The sequence below is a fragment of the Leptinotarsa decemlineata genome, unplaced genomic scaffold (genome assembly GCF_025532065.1).
Source record: "Leptinotarsa decemlineata unplaced genomic scaffold, Ldec_3_MD MMD2_tig00004067_RagTag_RagTag, whole genome shotgun sequence".
In the NCBI taxonomy this organism is placed as follows: domain Eukaryota; kingdom Metazoa; phylum Arthropoda; class Insecta; order Coleoptera; family Chrysomelidae; genus Leptinotarsa; species Leptinotarsa decemlineata.
Window position 1 is genome coordinate 1,426,931 of NW_027412602.1, and position 26,350 is coordinate 1,453,280.

Below are 26,350 nucleotides of genomic sequence, written 5' to 3' on the forward strand. Positions count from 1 at the left end.
TGAAAACACGTTCTATCGTTCCCAGAAAGTAACTATCGCTTTGTCTCTTTCTCTTCAAATACAAAGTCGAATAAGCTATCTCGCTTGGAGCGTCATCTAGACAAACGAGCTGGCTTCGGCGGCTCACATTCGGTATGCGACCGCTCACAGTTACACTTGAACAATCGATAGTCACAATATAACCTCAAAATTAGAATCTACACACCCAAAGTCGTAAACTAAAATCATGTGCAGTTGTGTTTCCTGGCGGACTAGTGATATAATTTAGTTTCAGTGTCTTGTGGTGCCTATAAATTAATGCTTAGGATTAAGTGCTCTTATAATATCGAATAATGTGGAGCATTCTCTTTGGCAACAGTTCTTTGCTGTATTTCAAATAGGTGAGACTTTAGTTACAGTTACTTTTAGTTATTAGTGAATTCCCGATTTGGTTTAAATTGATTTCGCTCTCAGCTAAAAGATATATGTGTACAATATGTGTGCAACAAAACCATTATGAATGTACTCATTCAATGAATGGTCATTATGAAATAGAGTGACCTAATTTCTGAGCCCATTGAACAATTTTGTTATAATGAATTAAACTGTTTCCTGTTCTGTACATTCGTTTTCAACAGTGAACGTCGAAGCTGTTTTGTTTTTCTACGTAAAAGTGTAAGGTCACAATTATTTTGTTCACATCCTGTTTACAGAGAACTATAATAGACTGGAGTGATTTTTTTCAAATATAGGAATATGAGTTAGGTACCTATACACTCAATCAATGTGTGTGTGTTTTTTTATACCTAATTGTGTCTGAAGATAGTAACCCGAGTTCAATCATTGGATATTATGCAACATGATCAGTAATCTTGAGTTTAGTTTAGTTAGGTACTCTGCATTAAAATAATAATATTAATACACAAAGTTCCCTTTGTAATATAGTTTCCTTTGTTGAACAGTTCAATGAAGTGACCTGTTTGAAACAGGTAAATACTACTTGGAACGTTGACGTGTTTTTGAATTCACAGAAGGCATTTTGAGTTGGAAGGACTGGTAACAACTATCTATCCGATTGCTCATTCATTTATAACTATTTATACGAGTTGAATTATATGATAGCAGAATATAAATAGAGTGGATTTACGATTTAAAATAAATTCAACAAAAATCAGTTATATTTACAACACATTAACATATTTATTAGATATGGAAACTTATGAAAGAATCGAGGTAGCCAGAGAGATAATAAATTTAAAATTACCGAGAAATCTGCGATAATGAATTTCCATTAAAAATCTCAAGAACGCTTCTCCCGCTCGCTCAGGGTCGTTTACATTGAGATTCTGAAAGTACAGAATTGCACACATGTCGCTTTGTATTACGTTCATTTGAATTCCGAGCGGCTGAAGCTATTATCGGAGGAATTTTAATGGTAACAAGTTTTTTCGAATTATTGTGAACCTAAGCCGTATTTGTTTTTTCATCCATTCACTCGAACGATAACAATTGAAAACTAGACGATACATAAACTTGACAGGTCGGAGAGTGGCGCCTTGTACTTCCATTTCTCCATTTGTTCGAAAGTCGTGATTAATCGTACAAGGAATTATCATTAAATGTAATTGTGCGCTGAAAAAATCGTAGATATCGAGCTAGTTTTAAATAATAGCGGATCAAAGTCCACAAATGGCTACTTTGATTTCAGATAGAATCAAAGGTTGGCTTTAAAACTAGGTATTTTATCCGCAAGTGTCGATTTCTAGACGGTGCAAACTCAGTCTTGACTTAGTTCAAATTTTCAAAATTTTCTGTTTATAGTTATCAGGACTTCATAAGTAAGAAGTAGTAAGTAATGTATTAGATAGTTTATCGGTTAGTTTGAAGAAAACCGTCTATTTCGATAATTCAGTTAGTTTTTTAAAGTGATTTCAACATTTTATTTTAACATGGATAAATTTACTAAAAATACTACTGACTCATCTCGTGACGTATTAACTTGAACACAACAATTTATTCGTGGATTTTCTGTTCTTTAAAAATTATTTTTTATCAACAAGTCACAGCGTTCAAGTAGATATATTTAATTTTTTTAGATTTGAATTCAGGCTTGTTAAAACATTGTATAGTACTTCAGTCGTCTTTGTAAATGAAATCATCTTCCTGTAGACCCTCAAAATTCCTCAATTTTTACTGGTATTCAAAAATAGTAAGTTTAAAAGTGAGATACATCAATACATCAATATCAATATCATCATTATTTTCAAATCATTGGAGTAGACAATATATACCTATATGATTTTCGTGGATTATGTTATTGGCAAATCTTATTTCACTAATTAAGTTCTTTAAACTGTCATTTTAAGTACAGTTGCTGTTAGATATCATATTTTCCAAATTTGAATATTTTCAGATATATTAGATTAAATATTTCGTAGTTTATAAAATATGTATTGTAGAACAACGAATGAAGAGTGAACATTTTGTCTCAATTATTCCAATATAGAAGAAATACTGGCTACATCTAGGCCTGATAATTCAAACGTCAAAGTCAAGGAAAGCATTGGTTAGTGCTATGAGGAACTGGAGTTCAAATATTAGTTGTTACAGAAATGCCAAGTCAGCTCTTGATAATGCCAGTTGGATCCATAGATACTATTATTGAACGGTCAACCAGTGTCATAATTATATATCAGAAAATGTGTCTATGCACACTATGCACAGCTTTCCTCATGATCTGAAACTAACAAAAAATGGGCAATTGAATATTTTTGATCACTTTGTATATTGTAATGCAGGCGATTCAAAAAACCATTGCAAACCTGATAAAATGTTCTCGTTATCAAAAGTTGAAAGGTATTGTTTATGAGCATAAAAAGCCTTATTTATATCCTTGTCAAAAATCAGTTTTTGGCATTTAAGTTCATGATGAAGCAGTGGTATATCACAGTAATTTTTTTTTATTTCAGTTTTATACACTTCGATATTCTCTAATTGTGAGCCATAACACAGATGTTTCCTTCACTTGTTTAAAATGAAACAAAATCGAAATTTTTCAATTTTGACATTGGTCCACTTGTATAAGAGGAAACTACAGTAAACATTTCAAATTTGATATTTCACTGTGGAAGAAGTTATGAATTTTTCGAAAGCGTAAAAGGTAATAAAAATTTTGTTTCAAACCGCATAAAATTAGTCTTTGAACTGCTCTTTCAGATAAACTAAAAAAAATCCGAAATACAGAATATTTTATCTAATACACATTGATGTATAACTAGCAGATTGGCCTCGAAATTTATATATTCCTGTACCTAATTTGAATAAATAATATAGGAAAATTATAATAATAAGAATGAAAAAATGTCAATTTTTTTGTACCCGAAGTTTAACACGAAAAAAACTAACTTAAGTGAACTTGCCGTAAGGTGGTCTTCTTGTTCAGGCTACAAGCTTTCAAACGACGATCGATGACTGTAATCCTGACATTGAAATTCTAAAAGACGTGAGACCGAAAACGGACGTTCTAGCTTTGTTCTCAACCTGCAAACCAAAATCACGGAAGTATGTTAACACTCTAGACACGGCACCAATTCGAAACGGATATGTGTGAATGGACCTTTCAACGGTACACCTTCCGGTCCATACTAGAGATAAGTACATCTTGTATGATGTAAGAAACATGTAAGCAGCTGGTAGTTTAAGTTGTTGGTGAACAATGATATCATACTTCAATATAAATATTATTAGATTCAGGTAGCTACACGCGGAATATTGAATTACTGTGTATATTTCGCCTGAAAATACTTTCATAACAATTAAGGTAAACATTTGCAAGTTTCAAGGTCGCAGTGAAATGTGTTTGCATTTTTATCGAATGGAGATCTTCGAAATGAGGTAATTGCAGGTGTCTGATGACTTGACCCGAAATTACTTTTTATTAAAAATTAAATTTCATCGTCAAACCATGACATCAACTAGAGTTTTTCAATGATTTCACTTTGGGTATGACGATGTTGTTAAGTGACGTCATGGGGTCTAAGACAATTTCTATGTTTTTTTTTCAACGACTTGGTTTAATTCAGCTGTGATATTTGTGTATCTACTGGTTCATATATTTCAAATAAACATAGTACTCAACAATGTCTGTCTACTATTGCTAGCCTCTTTCCCGAAAACCCTATTTTCAGTTTTACAACCAATATGGTGCAATAAGGAGACACAATCAAGGATACAACATACAGTCAAATTCGACTTTTTGCTAATTGGAACAACTAACTTATCAATTACATATAGAAATGCAAAAATTTCTGGTATATGGTAAAGATATGTAATTCCAGATAATGTTTTTAAACCATAGACATGAAACGTGGAAGGCGGCCAATGAAATATTTTTATTGTCTAGTGATGGCCATGAATTCTATCAAAACTTTGAATTCGCCTAAAAATGTTCCTATTTAGATTTTTTTATCAAATGGGTTTTGCTACTCAATCGTTCAACTGGTAGAAGCGAATTGAAACCACACCAAATCACTTTTCAATATTTCGAAATCTGAATTTAAGGCTGCAATTATTCTATTGGGGAATTTTTGGCTTCTCATTTTGAATTCAATATTTGAATTTACCTGAGAGTCCATAAGAACGGAAATTTCTTTGAGTGTGTGAAAATTCGAAACATGCTGTTTGTTTCAATTGGTTTCTGCTAGCTTAACCACTAAGCAGAACCAAATGAAAATCTTTCACTTTTTGGAAATTTTGATGCTCATCTATTTACTTTCTTTAGATTTTCTTGGTTTTTCTTTATTTTTCCTTGACTCGAATAAATACAAATAAATGCAGTTGGCATACCCAATTCACATTAAAGCCTATCTCGATTTGGTTTTGGTTGTAGATTAAGATTATAGGTAATCAAATTTTGCGGTAGTTTTTAAATTTTTCAGAATTACCGCTTGTTATCGACTTTGAATCTATAAATGAAACAATTTTTTTTCATATATCAAAACAAACAAGGTTTGTCTCTCATATTTTATTATTCAGTTACAATTTTGAACTAGAATGTATCAAGGATCAAACAAGTAAGTGGCAAATAAACCGGAATATATCAATCTCGATTTCCGAAGAATTCATCGTCGATATTTTTGAGAAAGTTAGATTTGTTCATTCATTTCTGCTTATTCAATTTTTGCGAATTAACTTTGTGGTGATCCGAGGTTACTTACTAGGAATTTCAGAACTCGAATAGAACGAGACTGTTAAGTGGAAACCAGTGTGATCCAGACAGCGTTTAACAAATGAGTGTTTCTTAGATTAGTGGATTTAACAACTGAAGATTCGTTTACACATCGATGGACATGCAGTATACTGCATTGTCGATAGGTAGAGATTTAATTGAGTAGAAGTCGCCGATACTTGATGAAAATCCATATCCTACTAATATTATAAATGCGAATGTGAGTTTGTTTGTTACGGTTTCACGCGAAAACTACTCAACCGATCATCATGAAATTTTGTATACATGTTCTTAGAGGTATTAGAAGTAACATACTTTTTATTTTTAAAAAATATTTTTTGTATAAGATAAAAAAGTTGTTTCAGCTGTTTGGAATTTTTCTATATTTATTGTTATTTTCTTGTGTCATTTTTATTTTTAGGTTAGGTTAGGTTGGGTTCAGTTGGGTTTGGTTGGGTTTGATTATTTTTGTTACAGTGAAATAAATTTTAACATTTGTTGTTGCAATTCAATAAAGCATATTTTAAATTTTCGAAACTTAATCGTATGTAATAATTTTTAAAAATTGATTATCCCAGCCAAGCATGAAAATATAGTTCTCATATTGATTCATTTCTATTGTACTGATACTTATTGAATGACATAAATGCGAGCGAAGCTGCGACACAAACTGGAAGAAAAAGCCCTCGAAACAACTGAATTCAACGGGTGTGAAGCTATCCACATCCACAAAGTACACTGAGAAAAAAATATCGAATTATTATTTTTTAATTTATCGACTCTGTACACCGACCATTTTTCAATATGATACGCTTATTGACTGATTTAGTGAAAAAGAAAAGAACTGTTCTAGTTAATTAAACTGTCTGAAGGGGTGAAAATAGGGTGGAAATATTTAAGAAATTCGTAACATGAATAATCGACTTTGTACACCTACAATATAGAGACATGTTATTCCTGATGATCTATTCGACAGAAAAAACTTTACACTTCACTTCACATTCAGTTGTCGAAAAGATACGATTTTTTAAACTTTCCACCCCATTTTCACCCTTTCAGATGGCCTGGAAATGACGTGAAGTTTTTCTGTCGAATAGATCATCAGGAATAACATGTTTCAATTTTGTAGGTGTATAAAGTCGATTTTTCATGTTACGAATTTTTTTAATATTTTCACCCCATGTTTACCCCCTCAGACGGCTTGGAAAACTATGACGTGAAGTTTTTCTGTCGAATACATCATCAGGAATAACATGTCTCAATTTTGTAGGTGTACGAAGTCGATTTTTCATGTTACGAATTTTTAAATATTTCCACCCTATTTTCACCCCTTCAGACAGTTTAATGAACTAGGACGGTTCTTTTTTTTTACTAAATCAGTCAATAAGCGTATCATATTGAAAAATATTGGGTGTACAGAGTCAGTAAATGAAAAAAATAATAATTAAATATTTTTTTCTCAGTGTTCTTTGTGGTTTTGGATTTGAATTCATATAAATATTGAATTACACGAAATTAAGTGAAATTTTATTTTTTTCCTAGGAATCTTGTGAATGATATCTGATTCGAATCCATTACTCCTTATTGCTCATAAATGTTATTTGTATTACTCAGCAGGAGGGGTGGAAGATAGCCATTGGCTAACCCTTACCTTTTGTGTGTAATTTATGCACAATAAAGCTATTATTATTATTATTATTATTACGAATGTTTGGAATACAAACGGAATAGAGAGAAGTGTTTTTCGTTCATAAAAAAGTATTTGTTTCGATAAAGTTTTTTTTGTTCGTGTAATTCAATGTTTATATGAAAATAGCTGTTTCGAGACGGTTTCTCTTCCAGTTTGTGTCCGAAATTTACTTCTTTGTATGATCTACACATCTTTGTATAGAGTTAAGTTTTGAAATCGATTGCTCCATTTCTTTTTTTGGAAGTTTCCCACATTTTTTGTGTCAAGATGGAGAAGTAGAAGACCAAAAACTTTTTTTTTCCGAAAATTAATCTCTCCTAAAAATATACCCTTTCAGTTTAGTCAGTAACTCATTGTCGTATTCATAAATTTCAAATAATCGGTGGAAAAAGTTGAGTATACCTATATGTTTAGTTTTTTTAGACGATTTATGTTTCTCTTTCCGTTCTCAAAACCCAAAATTTCACTCATTAAAACGGCTCGATCGGAAAAGTACATTTCCTTCAACAAACGTCAAAAGAATGAAATATGTAGCTGTCAAATTCGACAGTTAACATGAATACTCACATACAGGATGTTTTTCGAGAATTTAGTTCAAGTTTATATTTCTGTTTTCAACCTTATGCCCCAACAATGGCAGGTAAACGGAGGTTTTTTGGTGGCGATTTCTGTTTTGAAATACGCGTATTTAAAAATTAACTAGTGACCATGCAATGTGAAACAGAAATTGTCACCAAGTGGCCTGAAGGTAACAAACAAATGTCGACCAACACTCTGGTAATGTATCTACGTGTTTGTATACCATTGCTGAAGCGAGAGGTTGAAAACATCCTGTATGTATGTATGTGCATTCATATAGACTGTCAAATATAACATCTAGCCTTTTTTTTGGCGTTGGACATGTAACTTTTCGAGGTCAACTTTTCAGTATGCCATGTTGTTGTGATATTCTTGAATGGATATAGATACTCATTCAGAGTATTTTTCAAATCTGGACCTACTGAGTCGCAGTTCCCGGAATTCATTGAGTAGTAGATCCCAAAGGAGATACTACTGGGAAAAACTACAATGAAAATGACCTGATATTGCTTTCAGGAACAGGTTCTTACAATTTTGTTAATTGTGATTTCAATCAGTACTCTGTGGTATCCTTCTTGGAGGGTACAGGTTTCTTTCTCTTGACTAAAGTCCAATAAGTATTTGTCAAGAATATTTGTATCGATAGATTCGATTGAGATAAATTCCAAAAGAACTGGGATAAAATTAAATTACTTATGAGAGAGAAGGTAAAATAAATGATTCACTTGATTTATTATACCCACAGCCATTTTCACATAAAACCGCCATGACATATAACTTCCAATAATAGGTGATCATCGAAAAATAACATGTAGGTAATGGACTTTATGAATGTTCATTGCGAATAGCAATAAGTTTATAATCTCATTAATAAAACTGAAAAAGTAGTTATGTAATAGACGGAATGCCTACTCGATATGGGTTAGATTAAATTATTTAGTACAACCAGTATTTCAGCACTTTCATCAACAGAAACAAACAGAGTTATTTATACCTTTGAAATTATATGTTTCTTACGGTAACATACGTATTATAAAAATCAGCCAACTGTTCCAATCATTGAGTATATACCCAGAGAACTTCTATTGATTTCCGTTCATAAATGTATTTTTAGAGTTCGCTTATTTCACCTGTAATTCCATTAACATAATTCAGACCATCTGAATATAGCCCGTAGGATAAATATTTTCATTTCTAGGTAAGCGATTCTGAGAACCGAAATATCTATTTGTTCATGAAATTTATAAGTTGTTATGGCGAGGTAGATCTGTGATCAGTGATTATTGAGACTGTTGAATTTTGTCCCTTTCTGACAAGGTATATATTTCTAAATTAATGTGGAAATTGTTCAGTTCAGAAAGACAATGCGGTTATGTGAAGTTATTCCATTTTCGGGAGAATGTCCAACTTCAGAAATATTAGCAGACTCAAAGGTGAGGTAAACTGAATATCATAATATATAGCTGAATATTTCAAAATGAAATTATTCAAAAAGTATTGTTGTTGTTGATACAACACACTGAAAGTAGTTTGTGGATACTGCCACATTCGTTCTAACCTCATTTCAAAAATGTTTAATATTGCATTACAAACATGGATGTTTGGTTAATAATGAACATTCTGTATTTTTTTTTACCTATTAAAGTTGTCATTTTGTCTTAATTTTTATTAATGTATCTGAAAGCCACCCAAATTCGCACGGCAACTATTAACCGTTTACATGAAAACTTCAATAATGTATTTGAACACCGTAATTTATATTTTTGAATTGCAAAAACTATTAGAACTAACGACTTAAGTCAATAAAAATATTTTTATTTTTCAAAATAATTTATGAGTATGCATTTTGGAGAAAAATTTTGTTGTAATAATGAACTTCATACACCTATTAAATATAAAGCGGCGAGTATGTCAATTTCTTAGTAGCTGTATAGTTATTCACCGAGTTTCATTAACAGTGACAATCAACAACAATAAAACATTACTTTTTTCAATTCCCAGAAATATAACACTTTGACCTACATGTCCCATATTTTTCAAATTACAACGGATATCTTGACTCTTCTCTAAGTTATAAAATATTTTGTTTTAAACATGAGCATTGCTCTCAACAAAGTTGTGAGAATTACTCGGAGTTGTAAATGAAACTTTAAAATTTTCACATAATACAAAAGTGATAATGCTTAATTTTTGTATAAACCAAAAAAGATATAGGTATGACGGTTTCTGGTGGATAAATGGATGCTTCTTTTCCTCAGTTTCAATTTTTCACATGAAGGGTCTGTAAATTGTCAAAATTGAAGTAGGCGCTACTTTACAGGGATGGTTTTTTATTAATATTGTGACCGATGATAGTTATTTCGATTTTGTAGATGATTCATTATGTCTGAAGTCTATTGTATTGTTATTCATAATCAATTATGATTGCAGTCAGGATTTTTGAGTGTTCGCAAATTAACCACGAGTGGCGCTGGCATCTGGAGAAAGTTATCGATCGAGGTCAGATCTGGTTTGGTTATAGACTATTTTCATTTGAAAAAAAATACTGTTGAAAATACTCATTTCATTGTTGGAAATTTGTGAGGCACATTTCAATTATTGACTTCTAAAAGTGAAAAACAACAATCAACATTTACGTTTTAATCACTCGGTACATCTAAGAGAGAGCTATAGAAACGTTAGTCGAAGTCCAAATCCGGCAATTGATTATTTTACATTTCGATATTGTTTATTGTAAAGTACAAATAATTTTCACAACTGATAACTTTTATATCGAAATTATAAATAATTTTTGCCTGTTATTACCAGATATCGGTGTTGAAATATGGAATATGAAATAAAATGTATTTACAGAATTATTTACAGAATAAAGTGCTGACGAATTTCATTAATACTTCATTGTTCGAAGTGATAGCCTCAAATTGAAAACGCATGTCTATAGAATTATTGATCTTATTGTTGATGAGAAATCATCTCATTTTCAATCTATTCTATCTATCTATACTAACATAAATATGAAAATTTTGTGAGGATGAATGTACCTATGTATGTTGTGGCTGCGGATTTAGATGAAATTTTACATATATACAACTTATATATCAGAATAACATATAGGCTACCATTCACAAAGGTTTTGTGTAATAATACGAAAAGTATTAAGTGAGTTGGAAAATTCTTGCTCCTTGAGAGCTATCTTGGCGTGCGCTGCTTAAACCGTTGCAGTTACATGAAGATAATGTACCTTAAGATTGTTTGAATAGTTCTGTAAAATTGTATATCGAACTGCTCAAACCTTTGCAAAAATGCTTTTTCATATTAAAACTGACAGACTTTTCCTCTTGACAAATTTAATTTTGAACAACTGTTTTTATTTACATACCATTTCTTTAACTATAAATCGGGTACAGGGTATTAACAAGTATTAAAAAACGAATAAATGAAATGAACAAAGAAATATCTTCTACATTCTCCACTCCGTGAAGCTCTGTACTCTTCACTCTTCATTGGTAGAAGTTTGTAGGACACACATCTTTAATACAGGTCTGGTATACAATCCATTTTTGGTTTTTACTCTGGTTATACGTATTGTTCCATCTTCACGGGAAATGTTTCTTCCACTCGTCCCAATAACCAATTATTTCGGGGTGGCTTGTCAATAACTATTTTTGCAATATCAACAGCATTGATCAGAATAGTTTTTTTTTTCATGCCATTGAATGAGTGTAGGTCGATATTCTTTTACCCACCGTTTCCAATATAAATCAGCTAGGGCTTGTGAAAATCTCCATATCTCCATTGTTTGCTTCTTTTTATTGGGTAACCTTCATAAGACTGCACACCCCCAGGTCGCAGAAACAAGAAACGATAATGTGTAATTGCCTCTGATATATGAGTTAGAAGCCTAGAGTTCACCATGGATTCAAAAACAAATAAATAACATTAACAAAGGAATAACTTCTTCAAGTTCTAAATAAAAGTTCGCGATAGCACATATGTGGTATGCAAAATACTGAGCCATAAATTCAATTAAATAGGATCCTTTTTTACAATGTACATTTTAGTATATCTGTCAAATTCTTTAGAAATTGATACAATTGTCGTTTTAAGTATTTAATATGGATACACTTTCTTTTTACACTAAGTAATTTCGACAGTGGGGCAGTATAAGCAATGAAGCGCCACCGCCGATAGCGTGACCTTAACGCATGCAGACCCGAGAGGGCAAACCTCGTTGACAGTTTCGTTAGTTTTGCAAATTTCTTTATATGTTATAATTCGATTCTCGAAGCTATTCATTACTTAGTGCAGTTGGCATATATTCAAGTTACTATATTATTTAAGTCAAAATATAAATTACTAGCTATTGCCCGCTCTTATATTAACGTACAGTCGAAGCTACTGAACCTATAATCTTGAAATATACAGGTAGGTTCTTTGTATAGCGTAAATAAACATCAAGAAAGGGAATCAGGAATTTCCATCTCCAAGGGGGAAAATAGGTTCAAAGATTGTATTGAATTTCGTCAGTTATGAAGTTGGAAACCTGAAGTTTTGGGTTAATAAAAAATATTGTAACTATTTGTTTGAAATGGTCTGTCACGAAACTTGTGACAAACCAAATTCTACGCGGGCGAAGTCGCGGGCAACAACTAGTATTCAAAATGATTCTCGTTTCCCAAAATGAAAAAACTCCCTCTAAACGAAGCGACTCTAAATTGATCGCATCTCACCCACGTACCTAATTGGATACGTTCACAAAAACGGCTAGTATTTTAAGCTGGGAAAATGGAACGCATAGAAAGTTGCATGGGCGGAGAAACAGGCTGCTCGCCGTAATACATTTTCCGCGAATATCCTGCAATCAGACTTCTTGGAACCGACACAAACGTGTGCAGGCTCCGTCGCACATGAAGGACGGACAAAGAGAGAACCAGCGGTTCGTCGAGGCACACCTGCATCTCGACTCGGTCTCTGCATAATACCGGGAAATTCGAAATTTGAGGGGCAGGTATAAAATGTGTCTGAAAGCGAGGCATCGTGATGTAGCAGTGGCGTTCTAGTCGTGTAAGTGGAGGGGTTGTTAGTTCGTAATCTTCAAGGACAACGTAATTTCGTTGGGTATAAGAGAAATTAGAGTAGAATAGTGGGAACTTTCAAAACTATAAGAGAAGAGTCACATGACGCTGAAAAATCTGAACCTAAGATATACTTCTGAATATGTAAGTGCAGGATAGAAAGAAAAAATCATTTTTCCTTGGATAGATTTCCAAAAAGTATTTGCACTTTGATATCCTAGTGGGTTATAAAAATGTACCAAAGAAAGTTCTCTACAGGGTGTTATAGTTTTTGTTCACTACAAATTTCAGATGAATTGAAAGGGTTATATTTTTAGGAGTGATTAATTTTTGGGAAAGGAAGTTTTTGGCTTTCCACTACTCCATCTGATACAAAAAAATGGATGAGAGAATCTTCCAAAGAAAGGAAGGAAGTAATCAATTTGAAAATAAGTAACGCTATACATAGATGTGTAGATCATGCAAAGAAGTAACTTTCAGACACAAACTAAAAGAAAGTCCTCCTGAAACAGCTACTTTCATATAAACATTGAATTTTTTGGTTTATATGCTGTATGATTGAGTAGAAAGGGTTGAGATTTTTAGATAATATAAAACTGTAGCATGTATATGTAATACAGAATACTTGATCCAACACTCGTTTCCATTTTCAGTTTTATTGGTTTATTAACACTAGGAAAAATATGCATGTCTTTCCATTTGATAAGAGTTCATAAAAATTAAGCCATGACCTATTTTGATCGCGAAGTGAAAATTGTTCAATTTGAATGACTTTCCATGACCATTAGAGATATTTTTCCCATTCTTCATTATTGATATCAATTTATATATTTATAATGATCCCTAATGGTTATATTTTTTACTGGTTAAAACTATTTATAATGTTTTGTTTATTCGTTGGTGGTACCGAAATAAAATTCAAATGAGGTCAGATGTTTTGTTTCGTACGAGTCATGATGATTACACCACAAAAAATACTGTCATTGGTTTATCTGCTTTATCAACATATAAAGTTTATCGCGAATCGGTCTATCGAAACAATGGGTGAGCAGCGTCGAATAACAATTTATAATCTTCAGTGTTCTGGGAAATATGCGTGAGGCGGCAATTCATCAACTTTTAGAAATATATCGAAATGTTTTGCAACACAAAGTTGTTAATAAACAAATATCAAGAACTATTATTATTATAATGTGATATATTGCTGATATTTTGTTGATATACATTCGAAATAAATTCGTATAAATATTCATGGAAATGCAAACGCATTTGTATATTTCATAAAAAGACTCTATAGTCTAGCCAGGAGAAAAATGTATCACTTGAACCAAGTTGTCAATACTATGTTTACATAACTAGTGACTTTGTTATACATTAAGAAATTGTGATGGCTCCCTTTTAAAAAAATCCATCTATGGGATAGTCAACTATAATTAATTGATTATTTGAATGGTTTGAATATTGGTAACCTTAAAAAAGAAACATAGATTTCAGAAATTATGAGAAAGAATATGAGAAAACGTATTCGTTGGAACAGATTAAGTAAATTTCATGTATCTTACAATATTTAATTGAAGCGGTTTCCTTTTTAACTTGCTTCATATGAATTTCTTCGTGAATTTGTTCAACAGTGCAAATATACATTTTATAGATTATATATCATCGTGCATTGCATTATTATTAGTGACTTCATATCACATTCAATTATTTCAATTTTTATTTCCAGGTTGACTTCGATTCTTGGGCATGGCATTTGCCTGCAATGTTAGGCTGTAGCGCGGTATGTCCCAATTGCAAGCACGAGTTCCAGTGCTGCGCTCCAACTCAACCATGCTGTGCTGTGAAGAGATCTCTGCATGTGTTGAGCGGAGGCGGCCTAGTAACCGCTCTGGCGCCTACCCAGAGCCCCTGTCCGTCACCGCAGGTTTCACCAAGCATGCCGCTGGCGTTCATCCTTCCACCATTCGCTGCCCCCCTGCAGCTAACTCCAGCACCATCAGATGCCAAACCCGAAACCGAGCTGCAAAGATTATCGGATACCGTTCGGGCTCTGCGCCAATCCGGCTGGTACTATGAGGGTATCTCGTACCAACAAAGTCATGAACTGTTGAAAGGATCAACACCTGGAACTTTTTTAGTGCGAAACTCCTCCGATCCCAAATTTTTGTTTTCTCTGAGTGTACAGACAGAACGAGGACCCACTTCAGTCCGTTTGTTTTATATTAACGGTTATTTTAGACTAGATGCGCAGCCCCATTTACAGTCGGCCATGCCGATGTTTCCCAGCGTCATAGATCTGATTCAACATTATGTCGAACAGATTCGGTTGTACAGAAATAATGCCCAAGTTTGGGTAGATCAACAAGGCAAATGGTATTCATCTATTTTGTTGGTTAAACCTCTCAGAAAAAAACCCGAACCATCTAGTCTCAAGCATCTGGCTAGATTGGCAGTTCATAAGGCGCTGCGTTCATCTACAATGCCTAGGTTGACAATGCTACCACCCCCTCATACTCAGTTAGACTTACCTTCTTCACTCACTGCATACTTGTCGGAGTATCCTTTCTCCCTCTGAGATGCGCCAAAGACTGGTTGGTACCTTTACATACCAACATCAGGGAACACCAATAAAGTATTCTAAAATGCACTCATGAGTGCCTAGTTAGTTAGGATATGAAATTACCAATATGGATTCTGTTTGTTAATCTTGGCACGAGTTATGAAATGAAACGAAAAAAATGTACTATCTGGAATTCACTCAACATTTTTGCCTTATACTTAAGCTTATTGCAGAATAATCATTGGAATATTGTTGAATATTTCAACTAAAAGGTACTTATGTGTTGGTTCAGTGAGTTTTGCTACAATGAGAACAATTTTTGGAAGTAAATGAATGTGAGTTAGTACTTTTAAGTTCCTTTAAATGTAATAATTTAGACTTCAACAAGCTAGAAATGTTTTTCATGTTGGTAGGGCTCACTAAATTTGCAAAATTCAGAACAGATAATATTGATTAAACAAACAGTTGTAAGATCGTCCTAGAATTGATTCCTAATTAAAATAAAGATTGAAATGCTTGCGTCTGTTATGGAATGAAGTATGTACTACTTAAAGATCTGGAAGAAACGCAGATATTTTTCCAAATAGCCTTGCTCATGTGTTCAAAGTGAATCTCATTTCAGACAGAGGAGAAATATTGTTAAATATCTGCATTTCAGACAATATATTATCTATGAGATACTTAAATTAAATGGTTATTTGCCAAAGATTTTTCTTGTATTCATAGGCCTTTATGAATGAAGTATAAGTGACTACTTTTACTTCTTTCAGGTTGAATAATGAAAAAGATAAATCTATAGTAAACTCTTATAACTGATCCTTTATATTGTTTTCAAAGTAAGTTTTCATAAATAGTTGATAGGTATATTTATTTATTTATACATTATTTTGTAAGTCAAATTATATATCCTATTAGTGATAATGACTTCATGTTAATTGAAAATAATCATGTCTTTGAATTACTAAAAAGACAATTCTGAAAGCCCTTCAATTCTGTAATGTAAATGAAATAATATCTATAAGATAAAATGTAAGCCATATTGGCTGATTTTTTTATAATGGCAGCAAAATATTACTTTTCAGAGAAAATATTTTTTAACAAAATTATGAATATTACAATTTCCGATTATTTTTTACCAAATGATACTTCAACATGCAAATCTGCACCTAGTCTATCATAACATTTGTCTCCTATAGAAATCATATTATGTTATAGATATACAAAATATTTTTGATTGTTAATCACATTCACTAGTGTTTTTTCGGCAAATTCTTTGTGTCTCAATATTGATTATTCTTATAGTTAAACTCTGTTCATAAGATCACTTGATGAAAATATAGTGTTAGAATATAATACGGTTTTTGTCATACTACCATTTCAGTTATTTTGTCATGATTGGTTTGTAAGATAATTACATATACAATGTGTTCTTGCATGAATGGATACTCAAGTCTACTCATATCCATAAAATCAGCTTTAATTAACAGAAATTCCTAGAAATATGGGCTAATATCACAATAATCATATTCGAATATCCTTAGTATTGCCTTACTCCATTTTCTGTCTGAGCATTTTGTAACAGAAAAGTCTAGTCTGTAATAGATTGACTACAACTTGTAAATTTCATTAGAATAAATATGGAAAAATGTCTTTTAGTTGGATTAACAAACAGAATTTAAATAACAAATTGTAATTGTGAATGTATTTATATATTGTACACATGGTATGGATGTAATCGAGAGTGTGATTTAGTTAAAATGTATTTATTTCTCTAGAAAAAAATTAAATTATTTATTATCATATGTCCTAGTTTTATTTACTATTTTATTTGAAAACATATATTATTTCATAATCAAAACTTCGATGTTGCAACCAAAACAACTCCCTCTATCTTCAAAATTAGAAGAATATAAAATCGTCTTCATTTTCTCCTGCCTCGTAGATTTTTTACCTAATAATTGATTGGGATAATCTATTTGTTCATAGAAAAACTGTATTTTCGTTACCGATACAGAATTCAATACTTTCATAATCACGGGCATACCATTGCTTTTTTCATATTGACAAAAATTAAAGACCCAGTACACATTCATGCAACAGATAAAAAACACAATAAGTTCAAAAACCGACATTGGATGTCAGCATATAGGATTGCAGAAAATGAAATGTCACTAACCTCACAGCCCTCGTTGATATCTAAGAGGAAATAGTTACAGTTTCGATTTTTCTAATCCTGAGCTTTTAGTTAGATATTTGACTTTCTTTTTCGAAGAGACTGAAATGAAATTATTTACATTTTCTGATACGAGAGTAAATAATAGAAGGGATTTTTAATTTATAGTGATCCACTTCATTGAAATTCCTGGAAACATCCTTGTCGGCACTTGATTTTGATATGCTGCTATTGATGCCTTTTGTGTATATATTATATAGTCGAAAAAAACATCTTTTTCCAAGGTTGTAATTGAAACCAGCTGTATTTTTTGTTAATGATAGTTTTGTTTATCTACCATATTTTCATTTATTGTCTGATTACTGTAGATACTTTTTGAACACTGTTGATATGAACCAAATTTAGCAGTTTAAAAATAAGAATATTAGTAAAAGTAGACATGCAGATCCTGAAAAAATCTGCCAAGGTTTATAATGAGACTGGATAGGAAATTGGTAACATGAGAACAAGAAATTATTAGTATTTGTTAGAAATATAATGAAAGGTCAAGACCAATTGAAAATGTAAGATCGCCCGCGGTACATCTTGACGTCACACCAGGCAAACGAGCTTCGAGCGGTAGCAACCGAGCCTGTAGTTGGAGATTATGAATCGTTCAATTTAATTTTCTTCAAAGTAATGTATATATCAATTCTGAGTAACTGGCATTTTTGAGACAAAAGTTCTATAGTAAATAAAGAGTACCTTGTAATTCCAAGACATAATTTCGGATTTTGTTCTATGACGTAAATAGATCTTCGCTCAATATTGTTTTTCGAATTCCAGTTTTCAACTAATATTCCAGACAAAGTAGAATCTGATGATGTATCAACAGAAGTCACGTCGATTTAGGGGAGGGTCGGGTAAGTTGACGACGTTAACAGAAAATGAATAATTTCAGCTTGACATTTGAATTATTTTCAAAATTGTTTATTTATATACGATAATAAACATGTAACACACAAGAACATGAAATCGTATCCAAAAAACTCAAATGTTTAGTTTACAAAAATAAAAATATATGTACTTGAGAAATTCGTCATCTTATCCGAAGGTGGACTAAGATGACCCGCATTAGCGGGTAAGTTGAAGTATATTAGTATAAGTCGCATATAAATGCTTGTACACCGGAAAAATCGGTACAAGATTCATGCCAACATCTCAAGCAATGTGAGCACTGAATCCAGTCTTCTGTGGGTGGATCTTCGAAGCGTTCATCGCAAGCAGGACATAATATAATTCTTTCGTTTTTATTTTTGGTTTCGCATGTTTTTTTCTTTTTGTTTTTTGTTTCTTTCTGATTTTTAACATATTTTTGTTTTTTCACTCGTCTTGCATCTTCCTTCTACCTTTCATTTTCTAACTTCTCCTCCAACTGTATTTTCATAGGCGTGCTAGTGATAATACTGGCATCAGTCATTTTTCTACCTTTTCTGTAACTGGTCGTTCATATTTTGGAAAAGGCCGTATGTCCAAGAGTGACACAACTTTTTTTTCCTTCTCTTTGTCGGTTTCTGTGACGTAACTTTCAGTTGAGTTTCCAGATGAGGCGTGGTTCTGGATTCCACTTGGATCGGGAGTAGCGTCAAACATTTCGGATGAAGTTATGGTTTCGGTTTGGATTCGGCTTGAACTAGAATTTTTTTGAAAAATTGTCTTCTTAACTTTGGATATGGCCAATGTTGCGGTTGTGCAGGAAGGTTCATTTTTATTTGGCGTTTTGTAAGTGCTCAAGACTACTTCTTTCTGTAGTGAAGAATAATTAACAACTGTGTTTACGAAATGTGCAAGAGGCAGCTCTTCATCCGCTGAATCATCTAATGATTCCATATCTAATTGTCGAATCTTTTAGTTTTTTCATCTGAATCATCTAGTGATTCACTAGCTGCTTGTCGGATTTGCCGATTTTTTTTTCATCCGAAACAGATGTCAAATTATTTTCTTGTAGGTAATTCTCCTTCTCTGTTGTTTTAGTTGCGGCATATTCTTCATCACCAAAAATGAAGGGATCGAATGATTCAATCCCGCACTTTCTGAAACATATAACCGCATTTCCAACCGTTGTAGCCTTCAGATATGAGTTATTAAAAATTCTACAAATATTTTTATCAGTGATTGTTTGACCAGTGTTACTGACAACAAAGGAATCGGAATCTCGAGAAAAATATGTTTTCAAAGGCCAAAAAAAATACACATCTAAAGGCTGCAGTTGGTGTGTAGTGTGTGGCGGAAATCCCATTATTACTATTCCGTTTTCTCGACAATAGTTGATACCTTGCAATGAAATATGGGAAGAATGATTGTCAACCAATAGAAGCACGGGATTTTCAGGTGTGGGGTTTGTATGAGTTTTGAAGTGTTTCAGGTATTTCAGAAATATATCCGTACACATCCAACCGTTTTTGTGAGCACTTCCTCTGGACCCTGGTGGTGCCCCAAACAGCAACTCGTCTTTCATTCGTATTCTTCCGAAAATAGAAAACGGAGGGACATAATGTCCAAGTGCGTTTGCGGCGCATACTACAGTTGTATTCTTGCCACGCTCTGCAGTCACTATTCTTGCAACACGACGAGCCCCGGTAGGACTTAAAATCTTCGGAAGTTTGGTAGGCACAGAAGATAAACCACTTTCGTCTGCGTTGTAGATACGACTCGCCTCAAAATTGTATTTATCTCGAACTTCTCGAAGGATGTGAAAAAATTTCTCAACAGCAATTTTGTTGAAACCCATAAGACGTCCTATCGATGTTGGCTCGGGAGTTCTGAGACTTACTTTGAATTTCATCTGAAAAGACTTTATCCAGTCTTTGCCTGCCATTTTTGATGATTTATTAAATCGATGTGAAATGTTGTTCTGCTCTGCAAAGTCAAATGCTAGTCTCCCGAGCTGAACTTTTGTAAGCCCGAAAGCTCTTCTGTCGATATCTGTTATATAGTTGGCAAGAAACTGACTTTGATCTGAACTGAAAGTATTGCGGCATCTTCCACCATGTTCTGGAAGAGCTGCTCCTTCTCGATGTTTCTTTATATAGCGTCTTAAAGTTGCCTCGGGGATATCGTAGCTTGACGCAGCACTATTGCAAGATTCACCACCATCTACTGCCTCCAACGCTGCAATCAAACTCACTTCGGTCCAGGACCGCCTTTCGGACCTCTTTGAATATTTTTGTGGCATTCTGTAAAATTAAATGAATTTACTGTGCGAAACTTTGTACATGTGTAAGATGACGACCTTGTGGGTGAGTGCAGGTAAGATGACAAAGTTCGTCATCTTACCCGCACCATCTTACCCGTTGAGGTTATGTTTGGAGCCGGAGAGCATATTTCCACGACAAACATGATATCGATAATAATTGTAGTGAGATGCTATGAAATACTTTCATTACTAGTAATTGAGCACAATCAAATGTCAACATACCTTCAACAATTGGTTAGGAAGCTTATTTAACACAATGGTTATGTTAGATCATCTAAGAGAACAATTCGTTCAGGCCAGTCTCAACACCCTACACAGTAGGTTAATGGACTGACACCTATCAGAAAACAACTACTCCCCTGGCTAATACCACGAAAGGCGTTGGATTATATCCGACAGGTGTCAGTGCAGGATTCTTCACAGAAGTTATTCCTGCATATGCTGTTGGCGATACAACTGCCGCAATATATTTTCAATTATTGGAACACACTTGCAGAATGGTTTCGGGCTGTTTGGCCACTCGTCAGTGCAAGGTAGTGTAAATCATCAACATAAAGTCGATGATTTCCGATAATTGAAAATCGAATTCCGTCAGAGTATCATTCCTCGAACTAAGCTAAAGACTACAACAAACAACAGGTTTATCGTCGCCCCATCTGCCTGTGAACGAGGTAACCAACTGCATATCCGAAATTTGCCCAATTCCTCGTATAAGGAAAGAAATCTTTCACGTATAGTCAGTGGGCATACTTGAAGACTGGCTATAAATCAAATCATCTAAGAGAACAATTCGTTCAGGCCAGTCTCAAGACCCTGCACACTAGGTTAATGGACTGATACTCATCAGAAAACAACTACTCCCCTGGCTAATACCACGAAGGGCGTCGGATTATATCCGACAGGTGTCGGTGCAGGATTCTTCACAGAAGTTATTCCTGCATACGCTGTTGGCGATACAACTGCCGCAATAGATTTTCAATTATTGGAACACACTTGTAGATTGGTTTCGGGCTGTTTGGGGCCACTCGTCAGTGCAAAGTAGTGTAATCATCAACATAAGGTCCATGATTTCCGATAATTGAAAATCGAATTCCGTCAGAATATCATTCCTCGAACTAAGCTGAAGGCTACAACAAACAACAGGTTTGTCGTCGCCCCATCTGCCTGTGAACGAGGTAACCAACTGCATATCCGAAATTTGCCCAATTCCTCGTATAAGGAAAGAAATCTTTCACGTATAGTCAGTGGGCATACTTGAAGACTAGCTATAAATCAAATCATCTAAGAGAACAATTCGTTCACCCTACAGAGTAGGTTAATGGACTGACACCTATCAGAAAACAACTACTCCCCTGGCTAATACCACGAAGGACGTTGGATTATATCCGACAGGTGTCAGTGCACGATTCTTCACAGAAGTTATTCCTGCATATGCTGTTGGCGATACAACTGCCGCAATATATTTTCAATTATTGGAACACACTTGCAGAATGGTTTCGGGCTGTTTGGCCATTTGGCCACTCGTCAGTGCAAGGTAGTGTATATCATCAACATAAAGTCTATATACTATACGTGAAAGATTTCTCTCTTTATACGAGGAATTGGACAAATTTCGGATATGCAGTTGGTTACCTCGTTCACAGGCAGATGGGGCGACGACAAACCTGTTGTTTGTTGTAGTCTTCAGCTTAGTTCGAGGAATGATACTCTGACGGAATTCGATTTTCAATTATCGGAAATCATCGACTTTATGTTGATGATATACACTACCTTGCACTGACGAGTGGCCAAACAGCCCGAAACCGGTCTGCAAGTGTGTTCCAATAATTGAAATTCTATTGCGGCAGTTGTATCGCCAACAGCATATGCAGGAATAACTTCTGTGAAGAATCCTGCACTGACACCTGTCGGATATAATCCAACGCCCTTCGTGGTATTAGCCAAGGGAGTAGTTGTCAGTCCATTAACCTACTGTGTAGGATGTAGAGACTGGCCTGAACGAATTGTTCTCTTAGATGATTTGATTTATAGCCAGTCTTCAAGTATGCCCACTGACTATACCTGAAAGGTTATGTTAGAGCAGATATGCGAGGTACACTCATTTCCACTGTAGCTGCAAACTGTTCCGTAAGGTTGCGTTTCAACTTAATTCCCCTAATGTTGGCGAGATGGCGGCAACCTACAGAAAACCTACATTGTTACGTTAAAAGAAATTACTACCCGTTCGTCATCTTACCCACTTCGTCAACTTACCCGACATTCCCCTACTCAAACTTTCACTGTCCTCGGGGTAACTTGGTAGTAATTTTTTCCAATACTTTCTCTATTTTCTATTTCTTTAGAACGATTTCTTTTTCGGTGGTATATAATATATATTTACGGTCTGTTTAGCTTTTGATCTTCGAAAAACCTGTTTATTAACTTGAATTCCAACATCAAAATTTTCCTGTGTACCTGCGTAATCAGACATGATTTGATTTTCAGCGATATCTTCGTTACAAGTATTCAACAAAATTTGTTTTTCCTTTTTTTGAACAAACGGTGGAGCTTTAGATGTATGGGCCGTCGGTCTATCAATCTGGCAATCAAATATATACGAAATTATGCCTGGTTTCAATGTAATTTTTCCTACTTTCATAGTTTTGATATACATGTATTTTCTAAGTCTGTTTCAACTTAAAATTCAAAGTACTGCTCAGAGTAAACTCATTCATATTTACATTAAAATGATTTTCGCAACAAAAATGCGCACCCTTGGCAGATACAAAGTCGGCCCTCTGCATAGCGCGCTGCCATAACTTTCGTAACAGTGAAATAAAAATTTTGTCTGGTGCACTTACCGAAGAATTTTTGCATTTAGGAACGATGCATCATCATCATTTTGGTAAATTTTCGTTATGTGGACACCCGACGATTTTGAAAAAATTTTTGACTGTACTTACGTATTTTGATGCGTAGATTACGAATCCGAAAGAAAAAAGCGGCGCTCTCCCTTATTCAAAAAGTTACGGCCCTTCAAAGTTCAGAAAAGGGCAACTTTTCACCCTTCTTTTTCACTAAATAAACTATTTAAAAACACGAGCATTTATTCAGTAGGTCACCTTTACATCTTATTCCTCCTTCTTTAACACTTTTCACTTCAATAATCAACATTTTTCTTATAAAAAACTTAATTTAAAAACGAATGCTTCTCCTGATGATATTATTCTATTTTTAGGTTAGTTACTAGTGACATTTCAGAAAAAAGCGGTTGGTATTTGCCGTCGCCTACTATTTCAAATTCGTAATACACCACCAAAAACCAATTTACGATCTAAAGAATGAAGGTGAAAAACATTTGAATTACTTCAGGAATATGGACTGCATCAGTCGTACCAACCATATCATCAACCTTAAAAACTTAAAATACAGTGATATGTAACCAAAAAGCAGCTCCGTACATTTTTTAACATTTTTATAAGAAAAATGTTGATTATTGAAGTGAAAAGTGTTAAAGAAGGAGGAATAAGGTGTAAAGGTGACCTACTGAATAAATGCTTGTGTTTTTAAATAGTTTATTTAGTGAAAAAGAAGGCTGAAAAGTTGCCCTTTTCTGAACTTTGAAGGGCCGTAACTTTTTAAATAAGGGAGAGCGCCGCTTTTTTCTTTCGGATTCGTAATCTACGCATCAAAATACGTAAGTACAGTCAAAAATTTTTTCAAAATCGCCGGGTATCCACATAACGAAAATTTACCAACCTCTCGTATCCAAAATAAGTAACAAAGGAAAAGGCACAATTGCTTATACGGTATTTTATCCACCCTGTAGTAAATATGGTTGGCCAATATAATAGCTCTTTCTTATATCGCTCTTGAATGATTCTCCACACAGATATTCGACTTATTCACAATCAGGAGCAGAAACAAGGATGAAAACCAATTCCTTCTCGATATTGAAGCACTCAGCTGACTATATTAAGCAATATTTCACTGCTACATAAAGTTCCTACTCGGGCATTTCAATGCTTAATATTCTTTGTAAGTAAACAAGTTATATTACTTGAACTCTAGTAGAACAATAGAGAAAAAAGTACAATTCCAAAATATCAACACATACGCACGACCACTAAAGAACTTGTAGGTATATCAAAACCCAGATCAGCTATTCGCTTTTTTTTTAGGAACGAATTCTCCACTTGGACGAGCTGCGAACGAGGATCGTTTTATTTATCGAATCATTTTAGTTTTAGAAGTTACGGGGTGAACCATCCAACCCGTAATAACGGTTAAAACAATTTTTGTAGAGTTTTATTCTCTTGAGTTGTAGCAAATAAATTAAGGAATGCAATAATAATATAAATATTGTAAGATATTTTTTCGAAAGAGACACGTGTTTAAAAGTATTCACTTTCTTCTCAGTTTTGGCAAATTCAGACTTCGACACCGTGACTTTCACTCTACATAGGTACCTGTGACTTCATCTATGATATAAAGTGAATCCTAGAATGATTTCATCCAATAAATTCAATGAAAAATGCGATAATGGCGTGGTTACGGGCCTGGTGTGAAAAAATAGATATTTCGAGACCGTTTTTTTTAAACCCCCTCCTCCTGGCACAGAATTTTCGAATCTATCGAGTTACTATGTTTTATAATGATATTTTAGATTTAATTATGAATTTTAGAAATATTTTCTATATTTTTTCAGTGAGTGTAGCTAAAAGCACTGTTATATACTGGTTGGAAATGAAACATTCGAGGAAAGCAAATTATTGAAGAAATCCGTCCGGTAGGTACAGTTCGAAATTGGGACATGTGAATAGGATGTAATTTACCTATATCCGCTAAAGAAAAATTGTCACAAGAGCATAATGGATTCACATCAATGCCTATTTTTGCCAGATGGAAGAATAATTTAAAAGTTATTTGTATAGCTGCAAAAATTGAATTTCGCCTTTCACTTTCAATATATGCAGTTAGAACTTAATATTGTTATTTTTTGTGTGGTTGTAGTAATAGAGACGTTTATTATTATTATTACTTACCATGGTTCATTTTCATTCGAGTGATGGTAGTGGCGTAAAATCTTGAAAAGTTGAAGTTGTCTATGTGGGGGATACTTTTAGGGATAGTGGGAAGGATTAATGAATGATTTTTTTATTTAGAAGAGAATTCTTTCCAGAGTCTCCCCCAATTTAGTCGTATTTCATATCTAACGTTTGAGACTATATCTTGTGGAGAGCTGATATCAGTTATCAATTCTAGAGAGGTAGCTTCTTTCGCTGCCACATCTAATTTTTCATTTCCGGCAATACCCGAATGGCCTTTGATCCAAATGAAAACAATGTTAATTTCATTACTGAAGAAGTACTCTAAAGGTTTTATAATTTCAAAAATAAGTGAATTTTTATTGATGTCTCTTTTGTAGTCAGTAAGGGAGAGAAGGACAGATTTGGAATCCGATGAAATGACTGAACTAGCTTCGCCATTATGTTTTACCCACAAAAGAGCTTGAAGTATAGCATAAGCCTGTGGTGTGTAAATAGAAGTCTTGGGAAGGTGGAAAGAATGCACTTCCAGTGCCATGATCACTTTCAGACCCATTGTGTTGGAAGATTCAGTTGTTCCCAGTACCGATTTTGTTATAGCTTGATTAAGTTGAGAATTCACTGAGAAGTTGGGGAATATGACCGTTGGTTTGAACATCAACATAGGAAATTCCAGCTGAAACTGAAACAATATGTTCTGAGAGTTGACGTCATTTATCCTCTCTGATATTGCGGCGAAGGGGGATTGTTTTTGTGATTCCAGTATTGATTAACGAGATTTTCAATTGATATACTGTAAATGGCC

At 33.9% G+C, this 26,350-nt stretch overlaps 2 protein-coding genes across 2 annotated transcripts; one reads left to right on the forward strand and one right to left on the reverse strand.

Annotated features, from left to right (window-relative positions):
• Positions 1 to 61: 61 nt before the first annotated feature.
• Positions 62 to 16,912, forward strand: LOC111503373 (suppressor of cytokine signaling 2). Its single transcript, XM_023157664.2, has 2 exons — positions 62 to 380; positions 14,277 to 16,912. Exon 2 carries the CDS (start codon positions 14,313 to 14,315, stop codon positions 15,123 to 15,125), a length of 813 nt encoding a protein of 270 aa, XP_023013432.1. The 5' UTR covers positions 62 to 380; positions 14,277 to 14,312; the 3' UTR covers positions 15,126 to 16,912.
• Positions 16,913 to 19,192: 2,280 nt separating this feature from the next.
• On the reverse strand, positions 19,193 to 20,497 carry LOC141483739 (uncharacterized). The gene has a single exon (XM_074178539.1). The coding sequence runs from the start codon at positions 20,495 to 20,497 to the stop codon at positions 19,193 to 19,195; it is 1,305 nt and encodes a 434-aa protein (XP_074034640.1).
• Positions 20,498 to 26,350: the final 5,853 nt, after the last annotated feature.